At 31.3% G+C, this 26,000-nt stretch overlaps 3 protein-coding genes across 3 annotated transcripts; 1 reads left to right on the top strand and 2 right to left on the bottom strand.

Annotated features, from left to right (window-relative positions):
* Positions 1-607: 607 nt before the first annotated feature.
* LOTGIDRAFT_115490 (hypothetical protein) lies at positions 608-3,660 on the bottom strand (the record flags this gene model as incomplete). The annotated part of the gene is made up of 5 exons (XM_009054150.1): positions 608-769; positions 1,244-1,387; positions 2,288-2,494; positions 2,941-3,108; positions 3,472-3,660. 5 exons carry the CDS (start codon positions 3,658-3,660, stop codon positions 608-610), a joined length of 870 nt encoding a protein of 289 aa, XP_009052398.1.
* A 3,078-nt stretch (positions 3,661-6,738) lies between these two features.
* On the top strand, positions 6,739-11,093 carry LOTGIDRAFT_178218 (hypothetical protein; the record flags this gene model as incomplete). Its single annotated transcript, XM_009054149.1, has 9 exons — positions 6,739-6,846; positions 7,214-7,312; positions 7,719-7,892; positions 8,187-8,256; positions 8,632-8,734; positions 9,489-9,609; positions 10,101-10,190; positions 10,365-10,508; positions 10,935-11,093. 9 exons carry the CDS (start codon positions 6,739-6,741, stop codon positions 11,091-11,093), a joined length of 1,068 nt encoding a protein of 355 aa, XP_009052397.1.
* A 9,618-nt stretch (positions 11,094-20,711) lies between these two features.
* Positions 20,712-24,105, bottom strand: LOTGIDRAFT_214431 (hypothetical protein; the record flags this gene model as incomplete). The annotated part of the gene is made up of 6 exons (XM_009054148.1): positions 23,946-24,105; positions 23,060-23,168; positions 22,105-22,229; positions 21,546-21,670; positions 21,269-21,344; positions 20,712-20,921 (listed from the first exon to the last, which is right to left on the bottom strand). The coding sequence occupies exons 1-6, from the start codon at positions 24,060-24,062 to the stop codon at positions 20,712-20,714; spliced, it is 762 nt and encodes a 253-aa protein (XP_009052396.1). The 5' UTR covers positions 24,063-24,105.
* Positions 24,106-26,000: the final 1,895 nt, after the last annotated feature.

The raw sequence follows: 26,000 nt of genomic DNA, 5'->3' as shown, positions 1-26,000 counted from the left end.
GAAGCTATATAGATGTGACTATAACAGGGTAGACCTATAACAGGGTGAGTCTATCTAAGTGTAAGAGTAAGTCCTCAATTAAAATATGCTTTAATAAAATAATTGAATTGATTTGTATGATAAAAATAAAGCTATTCTAATGGAATAAATTAACATAAATTACTTATGAATTTACAATGATGAGATATGACTTGAAGATCTGACTTGATGATAAACAGCAGGCTATTGTTTGTGGGTTGTTTATAATTCAGTCCAACAAAGATCTTCTGGACATTTTTCTATAGAGCCAATTAAGATTTTAAATCTTCATTTAATTTATCAGATGAAATAAGAACTGAGCTTAAAAAACTACATCATCAAAAATGGCCTGAAGAAAAATTTGTTCTAATATTATTTCAAAGTTGGCTGGAGCCTGCAAAGATGAGATTTAAATTTTCATTATGAAAATGTTGGTATGTCAGACTTCTGAACAAGATTAATCATCCATTACCAAATATAACACAAACACATCGTGACCCTTGAAGTATGGTATATCTATCTATAAATTCATGCAACATGTATCCAAATTCCGAGGTAGAATTAATAAATATGCTGCCTTTAAATTACTTTAATATATGAAATTTTTCTCATCATCTAGATAAGCTAATATTGCTCGTTGACATTCGGCAGTCGGCCATCTTTCTAATAATAAGTTACATTCTGTTTCATTGGTTAATTCTAGCTTCGTTCTATTGTGACAGCGAATCAGTAATTTGGTTGTCTCTAATGCCTGAAAATATCATTTTGAATTAAGATGGTGACAACTGAAAAATAGAGGAAATTGCTACCGAAACATTGTCAAAACTTGTCAAATAGCAAAATCATCTCTGCACTAATTTTTCATGATGAAAGGATCCATTTCTATTGATTTATTTTCTATTCTATTTGACCAGTCCTCTTTGTGATAGACAGAACATTTCAAATACCATCACTTTTATCAATGTTTTCATATATTGACCCATGTGATTGGTTTTCCATGTTTAGATATGACACACCAAGCAACATATAATGTCTAAACCATGATCATTGATTTGTTCAAAGAGATAGGGTTCTCACAGGACAAGTTTGGAATTCAAACTCTGTCCCTTTTTTCCAAAAATCTTCCGACAAATGTTATAAATCTCTTTCACATTATTATAATTCTGTTAGTTTTTTGATAACTGTGGTCAGACATTTTATTGTAAATGATAATACTAGTACAAACCTTGCCAGAGAAAAGAGCCATTTGTTGAACTCTAGGTATAACCTCCTGCATCATACTGGTAGGCCAGAATACTTGAGATACCAGTCCTAGTTGATGAGCTTCTAGTGCTGTTACTTTACGTCCACAAAACAACAGTTCACTACCCTGTAACAAACAAAACAACAGTTCACTACCCTGTAACAAACAAAACAACAGTTCATTACCCTGTAACAAACAAAACAACAGTTCACTACCCTGTAACAAACAAAACAACAGTTCATTACCCTGTAACAAACAAAACAACAGTTCACTACCCTGTAACAAACAAAACAACAGTTCATTACCCTGTAACAAACAAAACAACAGTTCACTACCCTGTAACAAACAAAACAACAGTTCACTACCCTGTAACAAAACAACAGTTCACTACCCTGTAACAAACAAAACAACAGTTCATTACCAAGTAACATACAAAACAACAGTTCACTACCCTGTAATAAACAAAACAACAGTTCACTACCCTGTAACAAACAAAACAACAGTTCACCATCCGGTAACAAACAAAACAACAGTTCACTATCCTGTAACAAACAAAACAACAGTTCACTACCCTGTAATAAACAAAACAACAGTTCACTACCCTGTAACAAACAAAACAACAGTTCACTATCCTACCATGATAATTTTAATTAACCATGCAAAAACTAACATAAAATCCTTCAAATCTGATGTTAACTTATAGAAATTTTGATACAACTGATAATTGAGTTTGTCACTCAGCACCTCTTTCAGGGAGTCCACATAGCCAATATTGTTTATTTGCTATATTAATTCCAGAAAACTTGTGTAAAAAATTGTTTTTACATTTTACAAAGTTTTTTTTATCAAATGAGCAACTCAACACTAATCTGAAAATCCATTTTTAACAGATGGTACTATGACTTAGAGCAAAATTAACTCTGGTTTTACTGAATATTTGATAAACATATGGATTTTTAACTACCGGTAATAGATAAAAATATAAGTTATGTTGCACACCTCATTTTAACAGTGAAATAAACTTACCATAGCTAGTCCTAGTACTTGAGGTAGAGTAAAAGATGAACAACCTTCTGGTGTTTGAGACAATGTAGAATATGGTAAATAAAACAATGCTTTATCACTAGCATAGGTGATATCACATAATGGTAATATAGCCATACCTAACCCTACAGCAGCTCCTGTTACTACTGCTACTATAGGCTTGGGAAATGTTATAAATGTCTTCACTAGCTCTCTGGAAAAATATGAAATGAAGATATATCAGCAATGAATTGAGGCCCATTTGCAATAATTTGATAATACATCAAAATCATTTAGGGGAGCCAATTTGAATTATGTGATCTAAGTGACAAGAAAAACTGAAAAAAATTATTGCATTGACCAACTTGGTCCAGTAAGTTTATAAATTGATGAAGATGCTGTTTAACACAAGAGTTCTAAATCCAAGAACTCATTTAGAGAGAGGATAACCTATTCCATCATGAAATACTTCCTCATTTATGATAGATATACTTCCTCATATGAATAGTTAACCGTTACCAATGCATTGTCAAACTCTTATTTTGACTTTTCTTGTTTTGTAGTTTAGATTGTTAGTATTTGGAATTTCTACAGTATATAGAGTAATCTACCGGTAATGCCTGCCTTATAAACATGTTTTCTCTATACAAAGATACAAACCTGAGTGAATCCACCATTTTTCTGGCAGCTATTTTAGGATCACCAGTTGTTAAATAGTTGAGATCAACACCAGAACAAAATACATTACCAATACTACTAAACATTACTAGGTTACTGTCATCATATTTAGCTGAATTTAATGCCGTCACTATTTCTTGAATCACCTTTAGTAGAAATAATCAACATACATTTACATTTTACAATGGACATAATCATCTAAATATTCGCTTTTTCTACTAACAGAGCTCAATAGCAGCTATCTATATCAATGGGAGCCACTGTCACGTGTTTATTAGGGGGGATTCCAACATGGCAAACTCCCTGATCTGCAGTTCAAACTAAGTGTAGACTGTTGTCTCTTCCAGGAGCCTATCATAACAGTTTCACACATAATATTGGAATAGTGAAAATAGAAAATCTTAAAACAATATAATTGTCCCTTTCTTCACTTTAATAAGCCCATTTTTTATCCCTTCAAGTAATAAGGAAATATCAGGTTAATATTTAAGAGATCTACCAGTATCTACCTGTGGATTAAGAACATTTTTAAGTCTTGTTTGAGTATTTAACCATATCTGTGTATAGCGTTGACATTTCTTGACTACAATATCTTTATTTCTGAACGCACATTCTGCCGATCTCACACTAGTACGTCTTTCAATCTGTCCATCATCAGATTCTGTATCAGACTCTTTCTTCTTCTTTTTAGGATGCATCTGTTGAGGGAGATTCTCTAATAAAGCTTTATATGACATGGCTGAAGGACTGCCTGGTATCATATTAGCTATTTGATATGAGGGTATATCACCGAAATATGACTCCATCACTAAAGAATGGGATGGCATGGGTTTAGACAGTAATGATGGGGTGGTCACTAGAGGTTTAACTGAGGTATAATATAAACTAGAGGTTTCTGGTAGTTGTGGTTCTTTAAATAATTCTCTATCTGAAAGATACAATAGAATGTAATACGGTGATTAGTGATTTAACAAGTTTTAAAAATGTGAAACAAGCTTACATTTTGAAACTTACAGCGCTGTAGACTATTTTGCATTTTCTGTACCAGATTAGATCTCAAAGAATGCTATCACTTTGATAACCAAAACAAATTTGCATCCATTTGAATACATTGTGATTTTCAAAAAAGGACTATTTCCCACATTATTTCAGCATCCTTTAAATAAATTGTACAACTGGATACTATCAGAGGTATTAAATTGCTTGCGATATAATAACAAATTGGGTGTACCTTTGGGTATATCTACTAGCTGAGTTTGATTTGTTGCCAATGTTTTAGGTTTATTAGGTTTAGTTTTTAATCCACTAATCAAGGATAGTCGTCTATTGCCTGAATTGTTTGAAGTGATAGAAGATTTAGCACTGTCCTTGGTTTCACTACAGGATTTTGATTTTTCAATACATGTATTTCGGGAGTTTTCTTTCTCCCTTTTAGGAGACACAATAATCTTTTTGATCGATTTTCGTTTCACATTTGGATCACTAGACACAACTTTTTGGTTTTTGGGTTTCTCTTCTTCTATCAGAGAATATAAAATGTTATCATCATCTTCTTCTTCATTATTTGCCTTCTTTATCTTTCTCTTAGCAGGATGTTTCTTATTCTCATCTCCAGAATTACTACGCTTCCGTTTTACACCTTGAGATTTATTGTCATTTAACTTCTCATGTTCTTTCTTCAAATGTAAATCATTCTTTGGTTTTGAAATTGCCTTACATGTTTTATTTGGAGGAGATTGACTTTTTCCACTTGGTGATTTAATGTTGCCATTTTCAGTTTTAAGTTTGGCATTGATTCGTTTTCCTTTGAGAACAATTCTCTTTTGATTAGTTATTTTCGAGGAAGTGCTGGGCTTTGAATCAGATTTGTCCAAATTGTCAGATGTTTGATCACTTTTTCTCTCTGATTTTCCCATTTTTTTGGGCGTTTTACTCTTTTTTACCAATTTCATGGCAGCATTTCTAGTTCTTGTCTTATCACTCATTTTTAAAGTATTATTTTTGAGCTATGTTTTCTCACTTAATCTTAAAATCTTTCTCTTCACCCTGAAATGAAGAAAATCAAAATACTTACGGTTACGGTATAATCAAAAAACAAAAGATTTGGAGCGGCATCCTTGATTTGCATAATCTGTGCTGCATTACATTCCCTTGCCTTGCCTTACTAGTATCCCTGCTCATTTTCGCTTTCTCCTTATTTCAAAGAAAATTTTAAATGTGTCATATCATATTGTCATTATTACGCAAAAGAATTAATTGTTCAAATCTTAGCCATTCAAGAATGGTAGGCCTACTGATACTATCTTAGCCGTATGTCAATAAATCAGTAAGGAGTAATATAACTCATTTTATTCAATATTTATTATGGTAATAGGTAGCATCAAATTTAGGCATTTTTAACTTTTATAAAGTAATTGTTCTGCAAAAATTACGGATTGACTTAAAAAGGGATTTGGAGTTGGACTACAGCTTCTGAATAAATCGGTGGTGGTAGGCTAACTGCCACTGGTGACTTTTGAAATATAAGCCTATAGAACTTTGTTAAAATATTTTATTTCTTTTTAATTTTGACTTTTATATGACATTATAACAGCATAAACTCAATGATAAAGATCAAATAATTTTTTTTTTTACTGAAATTTTAAATTAAAGACATTGGCTTAGTCCTCCTAGTCCTAGCCTGGATTTTTTAGGCCTTTGCCTAACCTAGGTAGGGTCTAGATTGTAATATCCAGATATATTAAAAGTTCCTTGTAGGCCTATTATAGGTAGGCCTATCTATATATCCAAAATTGAAGGTATATTACCCCAGAAGTTCCCTTTCAAGTTCCATGTCTTAAGACAATGCTTTTGTTTATCAACAACGGACAGTCACAAGGAAAAAAAAACGGAACTCAAAATGATTGGATTTAACGATTAATTTTCTTTACTCTGATCTCTTGTACTATTGCAATTAAACATTCTCAATTAAGAGCGCTTAAAATTGCATGTTTCAAAGTTAATTACTTTGTGCTACCTTTAAAAATCATTTCGATTGGAATCCGCCAATTCCGTTCCCGAAATTTTTCTTTCAGCCCAAATTATTTCTAAGGGAGACAATTTAATTGTAGATGGCGCTTTCAAAGATGGCGGCTTGTGCAAAGAGTTCTAAACTTATTTCTTCTTTGAGAATATGGTAATATTTTGAATGAAATTAAGCATAACATTTTTCAAGAATGCTATTATAGTCATAGCAAATGTGCATTCAAAGCATGATGCCTAAAAACAATCTGGTGTGCTGATTTGAAAGAAAGTTTTCAATGATCAAATTCTGTGTTTTTCAACTCAAAAAAGGCAAGAAATGGACAAATCAAAATGTGGACTTTGAACTTTGTGTCTGCACTTTCACCTTTTCCAACCGATCAATTTGTCTCTGGTTTAACCATTTCCTATAATTGAAGGTTTTTGGGACTTTCCTATATTTGAAAATCTCAAAGTTGGTTTTCATGGACACAGGCTAATATATAAGCATCTATATAGTTTGACCTACTAAGGCTACTAAGCTTCTACATAGCTAAAGTCTTTAAAAATCTCCTAGTCCTATACCTAATCCCTACCTATCTAGGCGTAGCAAGTACTAGAATGGTTTACGAATTTGTTATGGACTGGTGAAAATATTATTGACATGTTTTACAAAATACGAGTGAATTGTCCCATTCAACAATTTTTTAATTTTTTATTTCAGGCCTAACCTGTTGAAATCTTCAAGAAGTTTCCACAGTTCATTGATGGTAGCAATGCCTGCTCATGATGCAGAGTTTAACAAAGCCAAGGAAAGGTTGAATACGTTGAGTGAAGCCCCAGGAAATGATATTAAACTAAAAATCTATGGTTTGTTTAAGCAGGTAAAAGACGGTGACCCTCAACTATCTATAAACATTAGGAGTCATTAATAAAGATATTTTTCCTATAATGTTTTGTATTGATTACAAATTCTATTGATTTTTATGAAACATTCAAAATATTTTAAACGTCTTAAAGGGATAGAAGCAGCATTTCCGGTGGTTTGACTTGGATTTGAGGGTAAGCTGTGAACACTATTACTGATTAGTTTAGTGGAACATCATGTTTCTAAGTTCTGATTAACTCCCAGAAATGCTGCACCTGTACCTTAATCAAAATCTTGTTGAGGCATTTAGGAGCTCGAAGTACAGCCTCAGAAATCAATAGCCTAATATATAATAGCATAATGTTCTTTTTCTTTAAATTCAGGCAACAGAGGGAAAATGTAACAAGCCTAAACCTGGTATGATGGATTTAGTTGGAAAAGCAAAATGGCAGGCATGGAATGGTCTTGGTGATATTTCACAGGTAGATATTCAACCAAATTTGGTCTATTTTCAGTATTATCCAGAATATCCTCAACATCGTTATGATGTTACTTTTGGGAAAATGGGAAGCGGAATGTTTCTCAGAAGGAAAAGTTGGATATTGTAGTTTCTAGTTGGACATTTTTAGAAGAAATTAGTTTTTCTGAGTTTCTATCTAATTATATGACAACCAGACTGAAAAATACAATAATAAACACACATGGCATTATATGTAAAATACATACAGTATGCTGTCCAAATCTACTTGTACTATTTGTTAGAAGTTAGAATTAAAGCATTTTAACTTACTGTTGACTATAATATACAATATATTATATTGTTGTCAATGTAGATAAAGTTGAGAAGGAGTCTAAGAGGTATTCAGTTTCATTCTTTGTTCTTTTTAGGATGATGCTCAAAAGAAGTATATAGATTTAGTGAATGAATTGATAGCAGCTGATAGTCCAGAACCTACCAGTACTACTGATAGCAAGTTTAAAACTATTCTTGTTAATAAAGAGAACAAAATATATAAAATTACACTTAATAGACCTAAAAAGATGAATGCTCTGAATCATTTGGTAAGAAATTTTACTAAATGCAATATATAGCTATCAATATTTGTATCCATTTACATAAAATGCATTATGATGTGCTTGAAAATCTAGATTAGCATTGGCAATGTAAGAGAAAGAGGAATTATTTCTTCCAGCTTAGTGTACTAATAAAATAAGATATAATTTGGATATCAATAACCCATAAGCTGAAAAAACTGTAGGTATGAAATAATTCAAGATATTTTATAGAGTATCAAAGATCTAGTGTGATATGGTCGTGATTCAGCTGAAAGGTTTTATTTGTTGTTTATTTTCTAGATGTATGAAGAAATAATGCAAGCTCTTGATGAAGCAGGAAAAGACAACTCTGTTTTGACTGTTATTACTGGTGAGTATTAATCTTGATTCTTCATACACAAGGCATTAAACTCTTTCTTTCACTTTTGTAAATAAGATTTGTTAAAAAGGAAATTTTTGTTTTTAGTAAAAAGAGCAACTAAGAAATCACGAATAGCTGACTGATATTGTTATAGCTATTCGTGCTAGTCCTGTTTTATAATCAAACTCTCACTATCAATTGTTTAAAACTTTCTCTTGGAAAAGCTTCAATTCTAGATTCACAATTTTTTTACAAATCCCATTTCCAGTATATGCCAAATTGTCCAAGCAACGGAATCTGTCTGATGAATGACTGGTCCCATCTGAATCTGTCTTTGTACTGTCTCAGATTGAACCAAGCTAATTTATTATGTTATTTTTGTAGGTACTGGTAATTATTATTGTAGTGGTAATGATTTAGAGAATTTTACTAGTACTGGAGGTGCTGATATTCCTGCAATGGCTAAACAAGCCAGAGAAATCTTATAGTAAGTGAGAACCTTCTTTATATTCTTACACATTTTGATGACATGTGTAAGCAACATCTCATATGATTAACATCTAGAATAAAGAAAGTAAAAAAGATATTAGATAGATGACTCGTGACTTCTCTTGGTCAAAATCAGTTACAGATATTCTATATGAGTCTGATGCAGAAAAGTAGGACGTAAAACTCCATTCATTTCATTTCTCTATAAGTCTGAATGTAATGTAATTCATAAGTTAAACCAGGTGTGTTCATCTTACCTTATATATACTTCTATTTTTTTTAATCTCTGTTTGTGATCTTCTTTGTGGCTTAGTGAGTTAGACGCTTACTGGCTAAACTGAAGGTCCAGGGTTCAATCCTGGCATAGGTCGAGATAAAAATTTTGAATTTTCAACCTGGTTTCCCCCTGTCATTGAGGGGGGCTGACATGGAAAAAGCGTCTAGTCGTTGGGATGGGAAATAAACAGAGGCCCAATGTGCTATTGGCTGTGCATGTTATAGATCCCTTGACAGTTGGAAATCGATAAAGAGTAGGCTTATGCCGCTTTCCTAGCAAAAATTTCCCTCATTGTACCCTGCATGGCGTTGCCCGTCTTCATTAGCCCACATGGTGCTGAAAAGTAGGACGTATAACTCCATTCATTTCATTTTCATATAATCTTCTTTCTTCAAAATATATGATGATAAATTGTGAGCTAGAGTCAGCTATCATGGCTGTCATATAACTAATATGTTAACTATTGTCCTTTCAGCCGATTTGTTGGATCATTTATAAGATTTCCTAAGCCATTGATTGCTCTAATAAATGGACCAGCTGTAGGTATATCAGTTACTACACTGGGTCTGTTTGATGTAGTATATTGTACTGATAGAGTAAGTTAGTTCTTTAAATTTTCTCTTCTTCTATTGTTCGTAATCTAATACATGCTCTTTTATCTTTTAGAACTGATGGAAAGAAGACTTAATATTCATTAGATTTGTTGTAGATTACCAATACAGTTTTTATGTTCAAAACCAAATACTGTGATAACTCCACCTTATTTTAGCAGATTTTTTTTTTGGGACCTTGAACAGTGTTTTATGAATTTCTTTGCTCTTGATATAAGTTTGTGATAAAGAAACATTAGTATGTTAGTCAGTATAAATCGTCGCCTAAGCTAACTATAGATGTTCTATCATATATTTGTTTATTGCCATTAATGAACATTGTGATAATGTTGCACACGGGGTGCACATATAACACAAATTAAATCATGATATTATAATCTGTGTTTGATTCATGGAATTATCAGGAATGTCTAAAAAATTCCAGCATGAGTGAAGTAACACATGAAAAATATTCATTAATATCCTTCTCTTTTCAGGCCACATTTCATACACCATTTTCATCTCTAGGTCAGTCACCTGAAGGTTGCTCATCTTATATATTTCCTCAATTAATGGGTTCAGCAAAGGTAAATCATTCAAAAATTCTATTTAAGATTTAACAGTGCTGCAGGCTAGTAGGCTTGTTCTGCTGCCCTGCCAAATTTTTGTAGCACACTGCATGGTATTACCATCTGTAATAGGCCAATAAGGAGCAGGGAATCAGGATGTAAAAATTCATGTTATTTTCTATTTTATTTCAGGCCAGTGAGGTATTATTGTTTAATAAGAAATTAACAGCTCAGGAAGCCTTAGATAGAAATTTAGTCACAGAAATATTTCCTGATGCCAGTTTTGAAAAAGAAACAATGGCTAGAGTGACAAAATATGCCCAGTTACCTCCACAGGTGATTTTTACATTTATTACTTTATTTGGCATTGACTGTCCTCATTAGCCAAAACAGGCTCAAGGGTTCTTGTCAGCACATGCACATGGTTTGGGAAATAGGATTAAATGTGATATTTTAACCTGTTAGTGAAATATTGAAACTGACTGAACAAGAAAGAAGACATTTATATGATACTATACAAGGATTCTCCAACCATGTTTATTTGACATAACCACATTATTATTCTTAAATGAACAGTTATTAGAGTGCATTCAATTTTATAAGAGTAACTTAAACCAAAGAAATTATGGCTAATTCACCCTGTAATAATCTTTTTAAGTACTTCACCCTTCATTTGGTATTTTTAAAAAATTTGAAAAACCTCATGCTTTCATCAAGACAAGTCCTAATACACTCTAACACTGATAGTAATTTCAATTTCAGAGTTTACAGAAATCAAAGAATTTGATGCGTCAGATGCAGAAAGATAAATTAGATAAGGTGAACAGTGAAGAGTGTGATTTATTAGTAGAAAGATGGCAATCAGATGAATGTATGAATGCTATCATGAATTTCTTTAAAAGGAAAGAATCCAAATTATAAAATGTTCTTACAAGTTTTCCTATATCAACATCAGTTCAATTTTAAGAGATTTTAGAGTGACTTCTAAGAAAAAGAACTTTTCATTTTTTCCTCCAACATTATTGTGAAAGGTTATACTGTCATCATTTCCAGTCTGAAATCAAGTTCCAGGGAGTTTTTAGCATTTGATGGCACTATAATATCAGTAATATTGGCATGGAAGAATGTTAATAATTCTCTGAAATTCAAGTCTTATATTTCTTATTATTGAAATACAGACACGAGAAAAAGAGATTGAGGAAGATTCTTGACTTTTGATTTTCGATTGAAATTGATTCTGATTTCTTAAAACCATTGTCTATGGTATATTTGAAATCATTAACATAGGTTGTGTATGTTAATTGTCTGCACTGTATTTAACATAATTTGTATTATTATTACTGAAAACAGATTGAATAATATATCTTGTATTTATTGTCTATTAAACTGGTTAAGTTTTCTGTATATTGAGTCACACTTAATTTAAATGCAAATGTTTGGTTTGCTGATATCACTTTACCATTCAGAATTCCTACTGATCATCGTTTGTTTTATCAAAATCAAAGGAGCTAGTAATACACATACGTGTGTACTTGCATCATTCACTCAGTTTCTCACCAAACCAGAAAAACCCTGCAATTAGCAAATTGATTCCTTCTGCCAAAAGAAAATACACAAGTTATTTGGTTATATTTAATAAACAATATATATACAAATATACACACAATATCAAACATAAATAATGATGTTTAACCCTTTGAACACTGAGTAAATAAAGATTCATATGTCCTGAACTCCACAAGTAATATAACTAAGGCATATGACATTTGCTTCTCCAACTGCAAAAGTATATTTGGCAATACCACATAGAGGCTATATGTGGCTGCTTATGTTGAAAGGGTTAACAAATCTTGTCTAATCAATCTGTTATGAATAATTGAATTGATAAAAGTTCTTGATTTAATAATATGAAGATTAAAGAAGGCTAGATGACAAAATTAGAATAAAGATCTAAATAACATATTTTGTAGAAACCCTGTCACAAGTGTCAAAATTCAGTATTAATTGTGCATCATGGTGATATTGGTTACCTTCCTTAATTAGGCTCAATTAATCTCTATTATATAGAGAACTACAATGCATATCATTATGAATAGTAATTAGCATGGAATAAGGCAAACCATTTACCACAGATTAAGTTTTGATATAATTCTTCATTAACAAATATAACTAATAATTTAAAACAAAGTATTTGCCTATAGAAATTTAATGCAATATAAAATGATGCTGGATGGCTTAAGTTATATTATTTATAAAATATTTTAAAAAGTTAAAATACATGCTGAATTATAAGTGAAAAATTATTTGTAATCTAAGCAAAGAATTAAGAAATGATTTTTCAATAAACAATGGGATTTTCTGATGAACAATGACATATTATAATGAACAATCGTTTATATTTACAATACGTGTAATTATCATCTCATATAATTTGTTTGAGACAGGCTATGTATTATTAATGTCTGTTTATGTAAAGGACGTATCAATTTGAAACACTTTTTGTGTGACAATAGCATGTTGTGAAGATGTTGCAAGCTAACTTTTGTAAGCACATCAAATTTCACTGATAATTTAAAAATAATAAGTTACTTAAATGAAATATCAGCTTCAAAATAATAGTGGTTGTAATAACACTGTTTATTCAACATTCACATATTGTAACATATCATTTTCCCATTTGTTAGCAATAGAAATTTTCAGCAAAGTATTGGACATTTTTCAATCGAATTTCCTCTGCTAATTGCAATGAATGTACACTTTGAAGCTTTGATATTTTCCATCATTCACTCCAAAACAGTAGTAATATTTTTTGAAGTTGATTGTTAAATTTGATTTGACAAGAAAACTGAGAGAAAGTATCAATATTTACATTCATGATATGATTTTGTACATGTGATATATTGAATACAAGTTAAAGATTCAATAATATGTATATATACATGAGGCTAGGCTAATATAACTATTACAAAACAAGTTAGAGGTGAGCTTTCCTACTGTTTAATGCTTTATAATTTTAATATTACCACAAATTGAAATCAATAGTCCTAACACTAGTAGTAAACACAAAAACATCATTCAAAAACTGGCAAAAATTAAATCAAACTCTATCAATTCCAAATGACTGAAATAAAGCTAGCTTGATGATAATTTTGGGTACTCAGACCTATTGAATCTAGCTTTTGCCCCCTATTCTCAGTGGAAACACAGTTATCTTAAAGGGATCTATTGTATCAATGTCGCCAATAGACATAAAGAGAAAATCTTAAACCATACCCAATACAACAAAGTGTGGCAATATGATAAATGATCAATAACAATATAATACATCAACACCAAGTAACGTCATGCCCTTATAACAGTTTTATATCACAATACAACAGAGCACTGTCTTTATCATAAAGCACCATTTCAACATTCTTGAATCCAGGGTGGTATGTGTTTATTTACATAATCCTGCCGAGTCTAAACAATGGAAGAGGGATGACTTCTTATTGGGAATATTTTCCTCTTCATATTGAAGAATGTTGTTGACAATTTAAAAATTAACACTTTGTAACACCATATTGGTTCTATTTCCATGACTAACATTTCGCTTATAAGAAAGTTATAAGAAAGCCTCTGTACATTCCAGAGCATCTGATTTGGCAGTTTTTGTCTATTAGTTCGTGTAGTATAGTAATGAGCTAATCAAACCAAAGGTACCCAAACATCAGATTCATCATGATCCTGCTCTCAAGCACCATGACTACCATCAATTACCTTATCTGCCATACCAGTTAACTATAAGCCAAGGTTAATTTGTCATCCACCACCACCAGAAAATTGGAAAATGTCTATTCTATGAATGACACCATATGCATACCGTATATTTCCGAATATAATGCACAGTTTTTTACTCCGAAATGGGTGTGCACTATACACAGTGAAATAACTTTTGAGTTTTTCATGTTAGTCTACGTAAGGTGATATGTGGAATATGCCTCACTCACTATTTTGGTGTTTGCATTATGCCATCTCCAACCTCAAATTTTTCGTCAACATTATTTTTCCTGATTTTGATGGGGCAACGAAGGGGTGGGAAATATACGGTAATTTTTGTCATCATCATGATGCTTGTAGTTGTCAGATATTAACCTAGTTCAACTCACTGCCAAATAAATCATTAATGAAATAAACTCATACTACCCTGAATTCAACAACATATTTTAACAACAATAATAACCACATGATCTTTGATGTATGGCTTCTATTTGATTATATTGTGAAGAGATTCTAGGATCTATTCAAATACAGGATATTCATGGCACACAGGAAATTAAATAACACCTAATTCAAATTGATTAATCTTGAATATTTGATGCATTAGTACTATTGAAGAAATAAAACGTATTGAATGTCCTATTAGGCATCCATATACATGTATACAAAAATAAAATAAAATAATAATTAGTGCAAATTTAACTAATTTAATTGATTTATCTGGAATAAGTCATTCAATTATAGCACTTTATAGTTCACCCACCACTAGGGAATAGAGTATTTTCAGTATAGCTGAGCAACAATTTTCGTGGGGAAAGGCTCAAAACAGAGAAGAGCAGTGTATATCAAGGTAGAATAAATAGTATTGGAAATTACACATGATAAACTTCTATAGGTTCAACTACTACTAAAACAACCTCAGTATTGAAGAAGACTGTTTGCCCACATGCTTTACACTGTCCCAAGACATGTATGAATATCTTTGCTGGACTATACCTATTCAACATATTGCTTAAATAACACACTTCTATAAACAGTGTGTAGGATTTGTTTCCCTACACTTATCATATATAATAGAATATTGGTATATATAGAAAACTATATTAATGAAGATGCATTTCTTTAAACATGAATACACAAAACCTTGACCTATATATTGTAGATTTTGTAGGATCCACAATGTTCAAATACTTTTCAAATATTTATTCAAAAAAATTAAATAACTCCTATCTAAGGCTATTCTGAACCTTCCTTTACTCAAAGTCTGCTATCCATTGTGATCCCCATACAAATCTCCTTATCATGACCTTAAAGTCTCAATTAAAATTTAAAGAATTGTAAATTAAAAGTTAGATACACTACTAAACTATCAACGTTTTTGATAAAAAGATCGAAAATCTCTATTTTAACCGGTGTTTAATTCCTAAATATTATTAAAACTCTGTGAAAATGCTAGTCTAATAAGTAAATGTGATCTTCAAGTTCAAAAATATAAAAAATAATCTATCTTCCTGTGGAGATTAATCCAAATCCTCAGTAGAAATACTCTTGGAAGAAACAACCTGAGGAGTTAGGCCCTCGTCAAATGATAAATTGGGGATTTCCAGGTTATTCTGGTCTTCTTCCTCTTGTAAATCAAATAAATTAAAAGGCATTCCAGCATTAAACTGCATCAGTTCATTCCCTGCAATAAGAAAACAATATGATTGTTGTGGTATTGTAAAATTTTAAAGTATGAATAATGATACCGACAGATGTATGGGAACTTTCATGTCATATATTAACCATGCACCACTTTGAGTAAATAATTCTATGGAATATCAGCAAGTAAAAGTTACAATGTAGGCACTGTAAATAAAAACAATATTAGTATCATGTTAAGAAATATTATATTAGTTTGTATTTGCCCTTATGTCCAATTAATGGTGTCAAGCCATCTTCAGGACATTTCTTAATAAACCTGTGTGATTGATATTGAAATAAGTACATTTTGTTAAATGTTGTGGTCTGTAAGTTATAAACACAAATATCTCAGGTCTATTTAGATGTATAGAAAATCTGTGATCTGTAAAAGGTAAGGTAACACTTAAGGCTGAATCATAGTTATTTATACCTATAAACACTTATATAGCCTCAAAGAGAGTAATATGAAAACATTAGAACTAGTTAGTCCAGTATTTCAACAGTGAGTTTTCATCACACATCACAGAAAACATAATTAATCATTCTATAATTAAGGAAAAACAATTTGGCTTTCTGTTTTCATGGTACATAATTGTTCACAAAGTATCATATTTAGCAAATTTTGAGAAATGACAGCCAACCATCAGATGTGTTTTTTTTCAATTTATGTATATTGATCCCTTTGCCTCATGTTAACCTTGATTGTGCTAAGGCCAAATTAAGCCAATGAAAAATTGGATTCTGGTAGTTCACTCATATAGGACTCCACTAAAAATAACCCCCTTCTGACTTTCTGTCGATTTGTAACTATCAAGAAATTAAGCCCCTATGGAAATGACAACTGGATGATTGTATATAAAAAAAAAAAAAAAAAAAACCATTACAGAAAATACATGGACTGTTTGTTTATGTTAACTATGGACATGTATACTGGATGACTATAAGAAAAGTTCAATCCTACCTTCAATAAGTCCAGAATCCGAGGAAGGTGAGGAGGCCATTGTTACAGATTGTTGTGGATCAAACATCTGTAAAATAAACAAATATACCCTGTACATATATAAATAATACATCATATTTACAATCTGAACATTACATGATTTGTTCTGGCCTTGCTTCATAATAAAAATACTGCAAAATTATATTCTAACAATTACAGCAAAAACTAAGATAGGAAAAACATAATTCTTCCAAGTCTCCATGTGATAGCATCCATTTAAATTACAGCTTTGTTCAAGGTTGGTAAAGAAATAACTTCAGGATGAAAAAAAGCTGGATATTGTATTTAAGCAAGGAATAATGTGACAGGACATAGCCATCTTAATACAGAAATTAAATAACTGACACATCTACATGCATCTACACTGCTATCAACTCCCTCAAAAATTTGTAAGACTAAACGTTCAGTTCAGAAAAACAATATTTTTGATGTTATCAAATCGTTAATTTCAACTATTACGCTTGTAATTTAATCTATGATATTTGGAGAAATGGGTGCAGCAATTATTAACCTCATAATGTCAACCTAATAACTGCATGATAACAATCACTTGTAAATGTTGACAGGCTAAACTTCAGAGGATAGTTTTTGCTGCATTACAAATGACTTGAATGTCAGATTTTGATACTTAGTAGTTCTATGGATAATTATGATTAAGCTCTCAGGTGGTAGGACAAATATTCCTATGACTGTATTCTTTATAACATTCTGTATCTTAGAATGCTGATTCTATTTTCCCTATACATGGCTTTTTTTACTCATCACAAAGACTTTAATACCATCTTAAACTCAAAATAAATAAATCTAAAAAATTTTGGGCTTATTTCTAGCAAAATATTCAATTCATTAAGTGTTATATATTCATTTTGAACATAAATTTAGAATATATTTCATTGATTTATTGCTTTTATTTAATTTATTCAATAAATCTCTAATTTGTGGCCTATTTCTAGGAAAATATTCAATTCATTGGAATTCATAGGAGTTTTTAACATTTGTTTTGCACATAAATTTATTAATTTATTGCCATTTTCAAAATTATTGAAACATTTCATTATTATGGGATTCTTATTAAGAGTGGTATCTCAATTTTTGTAATAAGTAAGTTTACAGAATTGTGAAAATCAAGTAAAATGCCAGTATAACTTACAGAATCATTAATATTTGGAATTGGAGTTTCTGGTGTAAACAACTGTTAATAAAAAAATAAAATAAATTTATAAAATATTAGTTAATACATAATAATATTAGTGCTCATATTAGTCACTGTATACCACTTGATAAACAAGACCACATTTCTTGTTTCAGACACTTGATCAATTATCAGACAGCGTAAATTTCTAAACTTGGAATTTAATTTTGTGCTGGAAAATTCACAACTTCACAAAAGATATTTTATTTTGAATATTGATAGTGATTAAATTTCTATTTTCAATTCTTGTGTGCAATCTTTTGTATTTTGAAAAATAAACAATGCTTGCAAAAATTGTCAGAAATGTAGCTCAAAATTGTGTAATGATTGTTGGCTAATGAAGCATAAAAATCAAATTTTAAAGCTATTTACATATCACTGACTATATATAAGCAATCTACCACCACCAAGATTACAATAATGCAATATAATTGTTAGTAAAACAGTGTAATATTTGTGCTTTTTCTTTCATATCAGAAGATAACTTCCTTTCAGTTTATTTCATCTCCAAGTAGAACTCAAATTAAAATTTGCTTAATACTTAACTTATTTTCTTTAAAGGGAGAGATTCGCCATTTTATGGGGTGGATTTGTTTTTTTTTCATATATATATGACTTTCAAATAAGGATAATTCTGGACACATAAATTTCGACAGTGACCTTTGAATACTTATTACACATTTATAACTGATTAGTTTAGCTAAAAAAAACTGATGGCAAACCCATGCCTTTAAAAGGACTGTTACTTTAATATTCTCAAAGACATTCAAAAATATAAAAAAATAGCTTGCCAGGCAAGGTAATATATGCCCACTTGCAGCTTTGATTATGACTAAAAATATATAGAAGTACAGTAACAATCACCAGTATGAAATATTCAACCTTCAGACATACACTTCTTTTGTACTTTTTGGGGCAATACTGAACAATATAACCAAGTTTTGTCAAAATCCAGCAAGAATTGTGCATTTTAGTGTTCAAAAGCTAAAATTTGAAAGTGTTTTCAAGGACAAGGTCAATAACTACCATAAAAAGGTTTTTGATTTTCAGTAGGGTTCCTCCATGATAATAAACAATTTGACCAAACTTCGTCAAAATCTGTCAATTGTGTTTACCAACATTTCAAGAACAAGGGCAATAACTCAGACTTAATTCCTTTTTTTCTCCATTTTTTTGATTTTCAATAGGGTCCATCTTTGGGTGATTAAAAACAATCACACCAAGTTTCAACAAAAACAGTCACGAATTGTGCCTTCTAGAGTGTTTTCGAGGAATTGTGGATGGACAGACGGCAATATACGCCACCCATTTCATGTGGGTGTATAAATATCTAGCTCAAGTCTTAATATCAACGCTGCAGTGTTCAAATACATGAATTCAATATATATTGTGAATTTTAAAACATAAACATTTGTTACCAAAGTAAAAATTGAAAGACTTACCCCCATTAGTTGATTGGCATCCAAGTTGAATTGTCCAGAGGCTAAGAATTCTTTCAAACCTTCCAAATCTTTCTGTGTTAAATCAACATGTTCATTTACATCAGTTCTAAAGGAAGACAAAGTTGATTTCTCAATATAATGAACGATGCCAAAAAATATCCACGGAAAAAAAGAGTATTGGAGAAGACCATCATGACTGATAACTAGTTAAGCATACAGGCATAGCAAGATCATTATAAGCATAGCAAGAACATTTACATAAGATTTTTAATTGTGAAAGTTTTCCTCATTGAACACTTCAAAACATTAAGGTTTCTTCCACTTTACAATGATTGGTTAAGTAAGTAAATAGTGGTTTACTCAAACATCGAACGTTAATTATCTGAAATTTTGTATAAGTGGACTCAAAGCTCGAAAATAAATAAAGGAACTCACGTTGGACAAGTGGTAGGATTGGTATACATTGGAGTTGCAGTTGAAGGCGCGATAGATGAAGTAGGTAGAGAAATGGTTCCTGTTGTAGGATTAGACTGATTATTACTGTGCATTATCAAATCATAGAAATAGTCTGGCTTCACCACTTCACGAGACGCCTCCTCTGTCAATGTGTATGGTGCTGGACTGTCCACCTTGGAACTGTCAGAGGTTGTTACTGGCTCGGTAGGCATTGATATGGGTGAATAAGAGGTGTTAGTTGGCATCATCTGAAATATAACCACTGTCAATTACCTTCAATCAAGTAATAGAGAATGAGAGTTACCTGGACTTCATCTTGAGCACCTGGCTTGAAAAATATGTCAAACAAATGGTGGTTTTAATCTTGTTCAATTTGTCGATCGTGAAAAAGGTATGTTCTCATTATTACAGACGACCCAGCTGGATATGGATAATCAGAGAAAGGTCCATTCGAAGAGCTATGGCCAAGGCCTGGCTGGTAGAGAGCAACCTGGTAAACCTTTCCTGAGTTCCTTTCCTTCTTTCTTTGAATGATGTCTGAAAAATATCTTTAGCCTACAGACTGCAATAACGTACCTCTTGCTGTTGATGTTGTTGTTGCTGTTGTTGTATCAAGTTCAAGGGTGAAGTTGTTTCTCTGATGTTCTTATCATTATTATGATAAACATCAGTCACATCATGTATGATCGGGCCAGAATGACTCGAGTTACTCTGAGGCTCTTTAGGCTGAAATACAAACATAACATAAGCCATTTGTTACATAAGTTACAAGGCATGAAAATCATCCTTTATAAACAACTTTTGTTTTTCGAAATTAAATCAATGTTAAATGCAATTCCACGTTTTCGTATAACTAGCAGGGATCCTTGAAAAGCTTAAGCTAAGGGCCGCATTTGAGATGCTTTGGAAATTATTCTACATCTTTTCATCCCTTAAATCAAATTCTTAGTTGTTGTTTTCTGAAATACAAAAAAACACCAAAACAATACACCACTAGTTGATAATTATCAAACAAAATAGGAGTAATAATATATACTTACAGATTCAACAGAATAATTATCATTAGGGTTAGTCTCAGTGATAGATAAAGCTCTGTTTAGTTTAGGTATCTTATTACTGGGTTGACTCCCTGGTTCTTCTATCATCAACTGCATTCTACGTTTCATACCAGACAGACCTCTATTACCACCAGCTAGGGTCACCAAAAACTGGATCAGCTAAAATTAGAAATGAAGAACTTGAATAGATGTTCTAACTCAGAATTTCTTCAACTACAATTATACAACAGTTGTATCATATAACAAGACTTTGTGGTAAACGTCTACAGAAAGTCTCTTTTTTTTCCTTCCATATTTTCATCTCCATCGTTATCTAACCAGTTTTCAAACACAGTCACCTACTTTTCGATGTTGTTCTAAAGCAATCACATGTATCTTGTTGGTCCCGTTTACAAGGATGAATTGTGGGAGAGCTAAATTCGCTATTCCAGAAATCATAAAGCAGGCAAAAAAACAAACAGAACAAAATTGTGATCATATTTTAATCAGATGGAATGCAAACATACCTTATTGACAATCTGTTGTTGTTTAGAATGTTTCTGACGAAGACTGGCCACTTCTCTCCATAACACTTCATTTTCACTAAAATACAAAACAAAACAAAAAAATGGCCATTTCCGAGCATGTTGATTGGCTGGTTTGATAATCATGTGACATCTTGTTTATTTATCATCTTGATCCAAATACAAGTCTTACCTACTAAAGGTAAACAAGGTAACTAAATGTAATAGTTAAAGACCTATAGCAAACGGTTTAGGGTTATATAGGCTTAGGCTTACTTACTTTCTGAGCTGCTCTAGTTTAGAAGTGACTGTATCCTGTTTTCCTTTGATAGTGTGTACATCAGCTAATAGTTCAGATACATCATCATGTAGATATTTCATAGAATCAGACTTGGGATTGGATGTCTGAAAATATTTTTATATGTATGTGAAATGATATCATGTGAATGTGGTTGAACATGTATTCTTAATCAAATCATTATGTTCTTATTGCATACAATCAAGATTCTAAACCAATTATAAATGTCCATGTATGTACAGTCTGGATAAACAAAAAAAGACTTTTTGACCTTTCTTGATCGGTCACTCATTGGTAATTCCGTTCTAATTACATAATTCTCAAATAATTATGGACATGTAGAGACGAACTGGTATTTTTCAAGTCATTAGAACACCTCTACTTTCTATTCATATAAGAATTAGCATTTTCATAAATGAAAATGAGGGAACCCATCTTTAATAGCATGTCCAGACCTTTTTCATTATCAGTTTGTGAGATTAGGAGATTATGAACAATTAAAATGTTGTCACTATATCCTATAAAATGGAATAATTCTTACTCTTCTCTTGATGTTTTCTAATAATTTCTGTTCACCACGTTGAAAGTAAGAATGGTGAAATTCAACATCATCTTTCTCAATCTTTAATGCACCCTGTTCAACAGCACCCACTTTACGGAAGCCATCTACAACAAATACAAGACAGAAGAGAAATGAATTGATACTTGTGAAATGGGTTATGGCATTTATGTATGTTAGAAAAATCATATCCCATGAATTATCATCTTATATATCATAAGAGTTCGATGTTTTGCAGCATGCATTTTAAAATTAATACATCCTTAATACATGAATAACATCTTATCTTGCTTCATAATCCTTAATATTATTACATGTATATGATAATTGATATATCAATTTCCTCTTCTGCATATTTATCTCATTAGATAATAAATACTGAAGATTTAAAGATTGCTAGCTTTTAAAGAAAGCAATTACAAATTATTCGCATAATATTAACTTAAAATGATGATATAAACTTTTAGTCCTGTATATTGTCATCACTTAAATTTTAGATAAACAATTAAAAATTGCTGAGATACCAGTACAAAGTTTAAAGCAATAGTTTCATCAATAAATTCCATTTAGACATTAATACTTGTCTTAAAATATCATTGACTGATTATCATATAATCAACTCCACATTTAATTATATCAGGTAAATAAACATGTGGTAGAAATATATACTCAGTATATTAATCACTGACTGTAAACTTCAGTTGATTATTGATGTAAGATTTAAACAATATATAAGACCTGAATATATTCATCTCATCTGATGATAACAAATGTAAATTGCTTTGAATGTTTTGTGCTTAATGCTTTGTTATTAAAGAAGTGATAACATAATATACTTCTGGGTGTCTTTTCTGATATGATTATTAATACCATCAACATTCAACCACTATTAGTTAATATTTCCTACTGCAGTACTGATATAGATAGTTTTACTTACACATATTCAACTGCCTTATGAAACTGGATATGTTGTTGTGTTTAAAGTAATGAGGAAGAACTTCTTTAGCAAATCTTGTTTGGTCTGTCACATGAAAACTTTTTCCACTCTGCAGAGAGAAATATCAATTACAATTGTACTCCCTGTCCTCAATCAGCTAATAATTTGTTTTCTTATTTCACAAATGTTTAAAAGAAAATTTTCTTCTGGAAGCTATTTGTCGTACAATGGCTTCAGGTCATAGAAATATAAGGTTTGGAAACATTAAAAATATACACAGGGATTTCTTGCAAAAATTACCCACGTTTTCAACTGAAAATAACCCTCTAATGCAAATAATAATTTGGCATTGGTTGACATTCTTATCAGCCTCAAGAAAAAATCTTCGGCTCTCAGTAGCCTACGCTGCTATTTAAAGTTGATATTTCAATTCATACGAAAATCATTAGGTGAAATGGGATTCTAAATATATTGGGCCATGGGGACAAACAAAAGAAGCTGACACTGACAACAATGAAGTTAGAAAATACATTTTCATCTAAAGAAACAATAAATCATCAATGACATAAGATAAACTATGTCCTTTGTTATTGTTTCTGGTTTACTTTCTAGCCATGTGTCTGTAAATAGTATTTCTATGTCATCATGCAACCTAGATTCAACAATGCTTCACCATCAAGCCATGGGACATAAGGTTACAAGTTCAAATAAATAAGATTGCTTACTAATAAGTATACATTTTTACTCCACACCTGAACCTTCTCTTATTTGCATGCCAAGGAACAGGGTGACACTGACACTATGTTATATAATATTAATGTCAGGTTTTTGTTTAGTAAATTCCCCTTTTCACACCACTCTTGAGAATATTGACAATGTAACTTACACTATCCCAACATATCAGATCGTTGCATGTTGGGTCTTCAACAAGCGTCCATAACTTCAACAGAAACGCAGGAACGTTCCCGGAGTTGCTTATCGTGTTTTCTTGGTTTGGAAACATATCATCCAGGAGCACATTAACAAATTTGTGAGGATAATATAATCTCTGAACTTTCTGCACTTACAGACTTCGGCATATTCGTGTGCGCATGCGCCAAATAACTCTGATGCACAACATCAACATAACTATAAAGTATTTAAAGGGATACATAAATGTCTATTTGTAACGAACGTACTATAACATCACTAATCACCTAAAATTTATTACGATTAATTTGTGTTTATTTACCCTTTAATTTAGAAAAGGCTACTTTTTTTTATTAGATAAGTGATCATAGAAAGCGAAAGAAATATCGCGTCGTTAGAATGAAAACAAAGGTGATGTGGGCAATTAAAAAAAAATAATGATAATGAGAAGAAGAAGAAGAAGAAGAAGAAGAAGATTGCTTGATTTCTAATTAACTATTCCACTGCTATATAATCTTTATGCCTAGCAATCTAGATATTTGATTTTATGTTTTTGCCACATGCTATCTATCATCTGCCGAAACTGTCAAGCAACAAATGTTTCAAATTATTCAAATATTCAGCCAATCAAGTGCCCTGTTAAATAAAACTATCAAGTAGGTTCGGTGAATTCTCGTCTGGTATATTCGTATTTAGATATAGACTTGTATAGTCAGCTCGCCAGCACATAGGTTTTTAATGGTTAGCATAAATGATCAAACCTTTTGAGGTGAATAAGCTTGACACAAAATTTTTTAAAGAAAGACTTTATCACTTGCGACCGTGACCAATGCTTCTACAACCTACACAAGAAGATTTAATAATCCAACCTAAAATACCTCTGGCATTTGCTGCATTATGTGATAGATAGACATTTGCAATAAAGCTGATGGGGCTTTCCATTATCCCTTCTAAAACCCTGATTGACAATATTACTATGTAATTAAATCAATCAAAGTCGCATGTATTGTCTTCTGACATATCTTTTGAGACCAAAAGTCGGGTAAGGATTAGAAGGCTATCTCTAAAAATGAAAATCTTTAGTTACTTGGGGGCAATTTTCAAAGCTTAAAACCGTTTTAATAAAACATTTAATGATAGGGTCTAGAACAAGTCATCTTGAACCTTATTATTTTTTTTATTTATTTTTTTTATTTATTTTTTTTATTTATTTTTTTTATTTATTTTTTTTATTTATTTTTTTTATTTATTTTTTTTTTAAACACTTTTATTTCAACTCTGTACAACATACATAATACAATCAATATACATAGACAACTCATAGAAACAAAACTTAAATACGGTTGTTCTTCGCTGGTCATCTAAGTTAGAGGTGGCCCTCCAATCGAAATGTAGAGCGAAGCTATGGAGGGGTCACATAATCTCTAGATAGTCTCCAAAGAACATCTGACTAAAATAAAAACAAAAAAACATCAAGGATTAATTTTTACAAAATATAGGTAGAAGCAGGTAGAAATATTACATTTTATCATTTTCTTGGTACAACTTTCATCATTCTATCAAATTAAAGCTTCAGATTTTTTCTTAAACTATAGGGGGGGGGGGGGTTATTTGAGGGTCAAAAGCCTCAAGTATTTTGTAATAAGATTAGGGTAAGAATATTTTAAAATTTTCCCAATCTACCACGTCGTTTTTCTTGTTCTATTTTGTAATATATTCATCTGTGATTACTTGACTTTTAATATAATTTGTCATATTAATAATATTTGGTTTCTGTCCTAGGTTTTTTTGGCAATAAATATAATATTTTACAATTAATATAATCGCATGTATTATTGGGGGTTTATTACAAATATGGAGTATGATGGTATCTTCATTCAGTTCAATTGTGACTCCATATCTCATCATTATAGGTTCCCTATATACTGCCATATTGGTGCGACTTCTTTACATTGTAAAAATAAGTGTTCATATGTTCCATCCAACATTTCATCTTAAATAGAAGTACATTAATATTCAATATTCTTAATAA

This window comes from Lottia gigantea, assembly GCF_000327385.1.
Source record: "Lottia gigantea unplaced genomic scaffold LOTGIsca_21, whole genome shotgun sequence".
Taxonomy (NCBI): domain Eukaryota; kingdom Metazoa; phylum Mollusca; class Gastropoda; family Lottiidae; genus Lottia; species Lottia gigantea.
The sequence above is the reverse complement of the archived record's forward strand: the minus strand, read 5'-3'. Positions and strand labels throughout refer to the sequence as shown.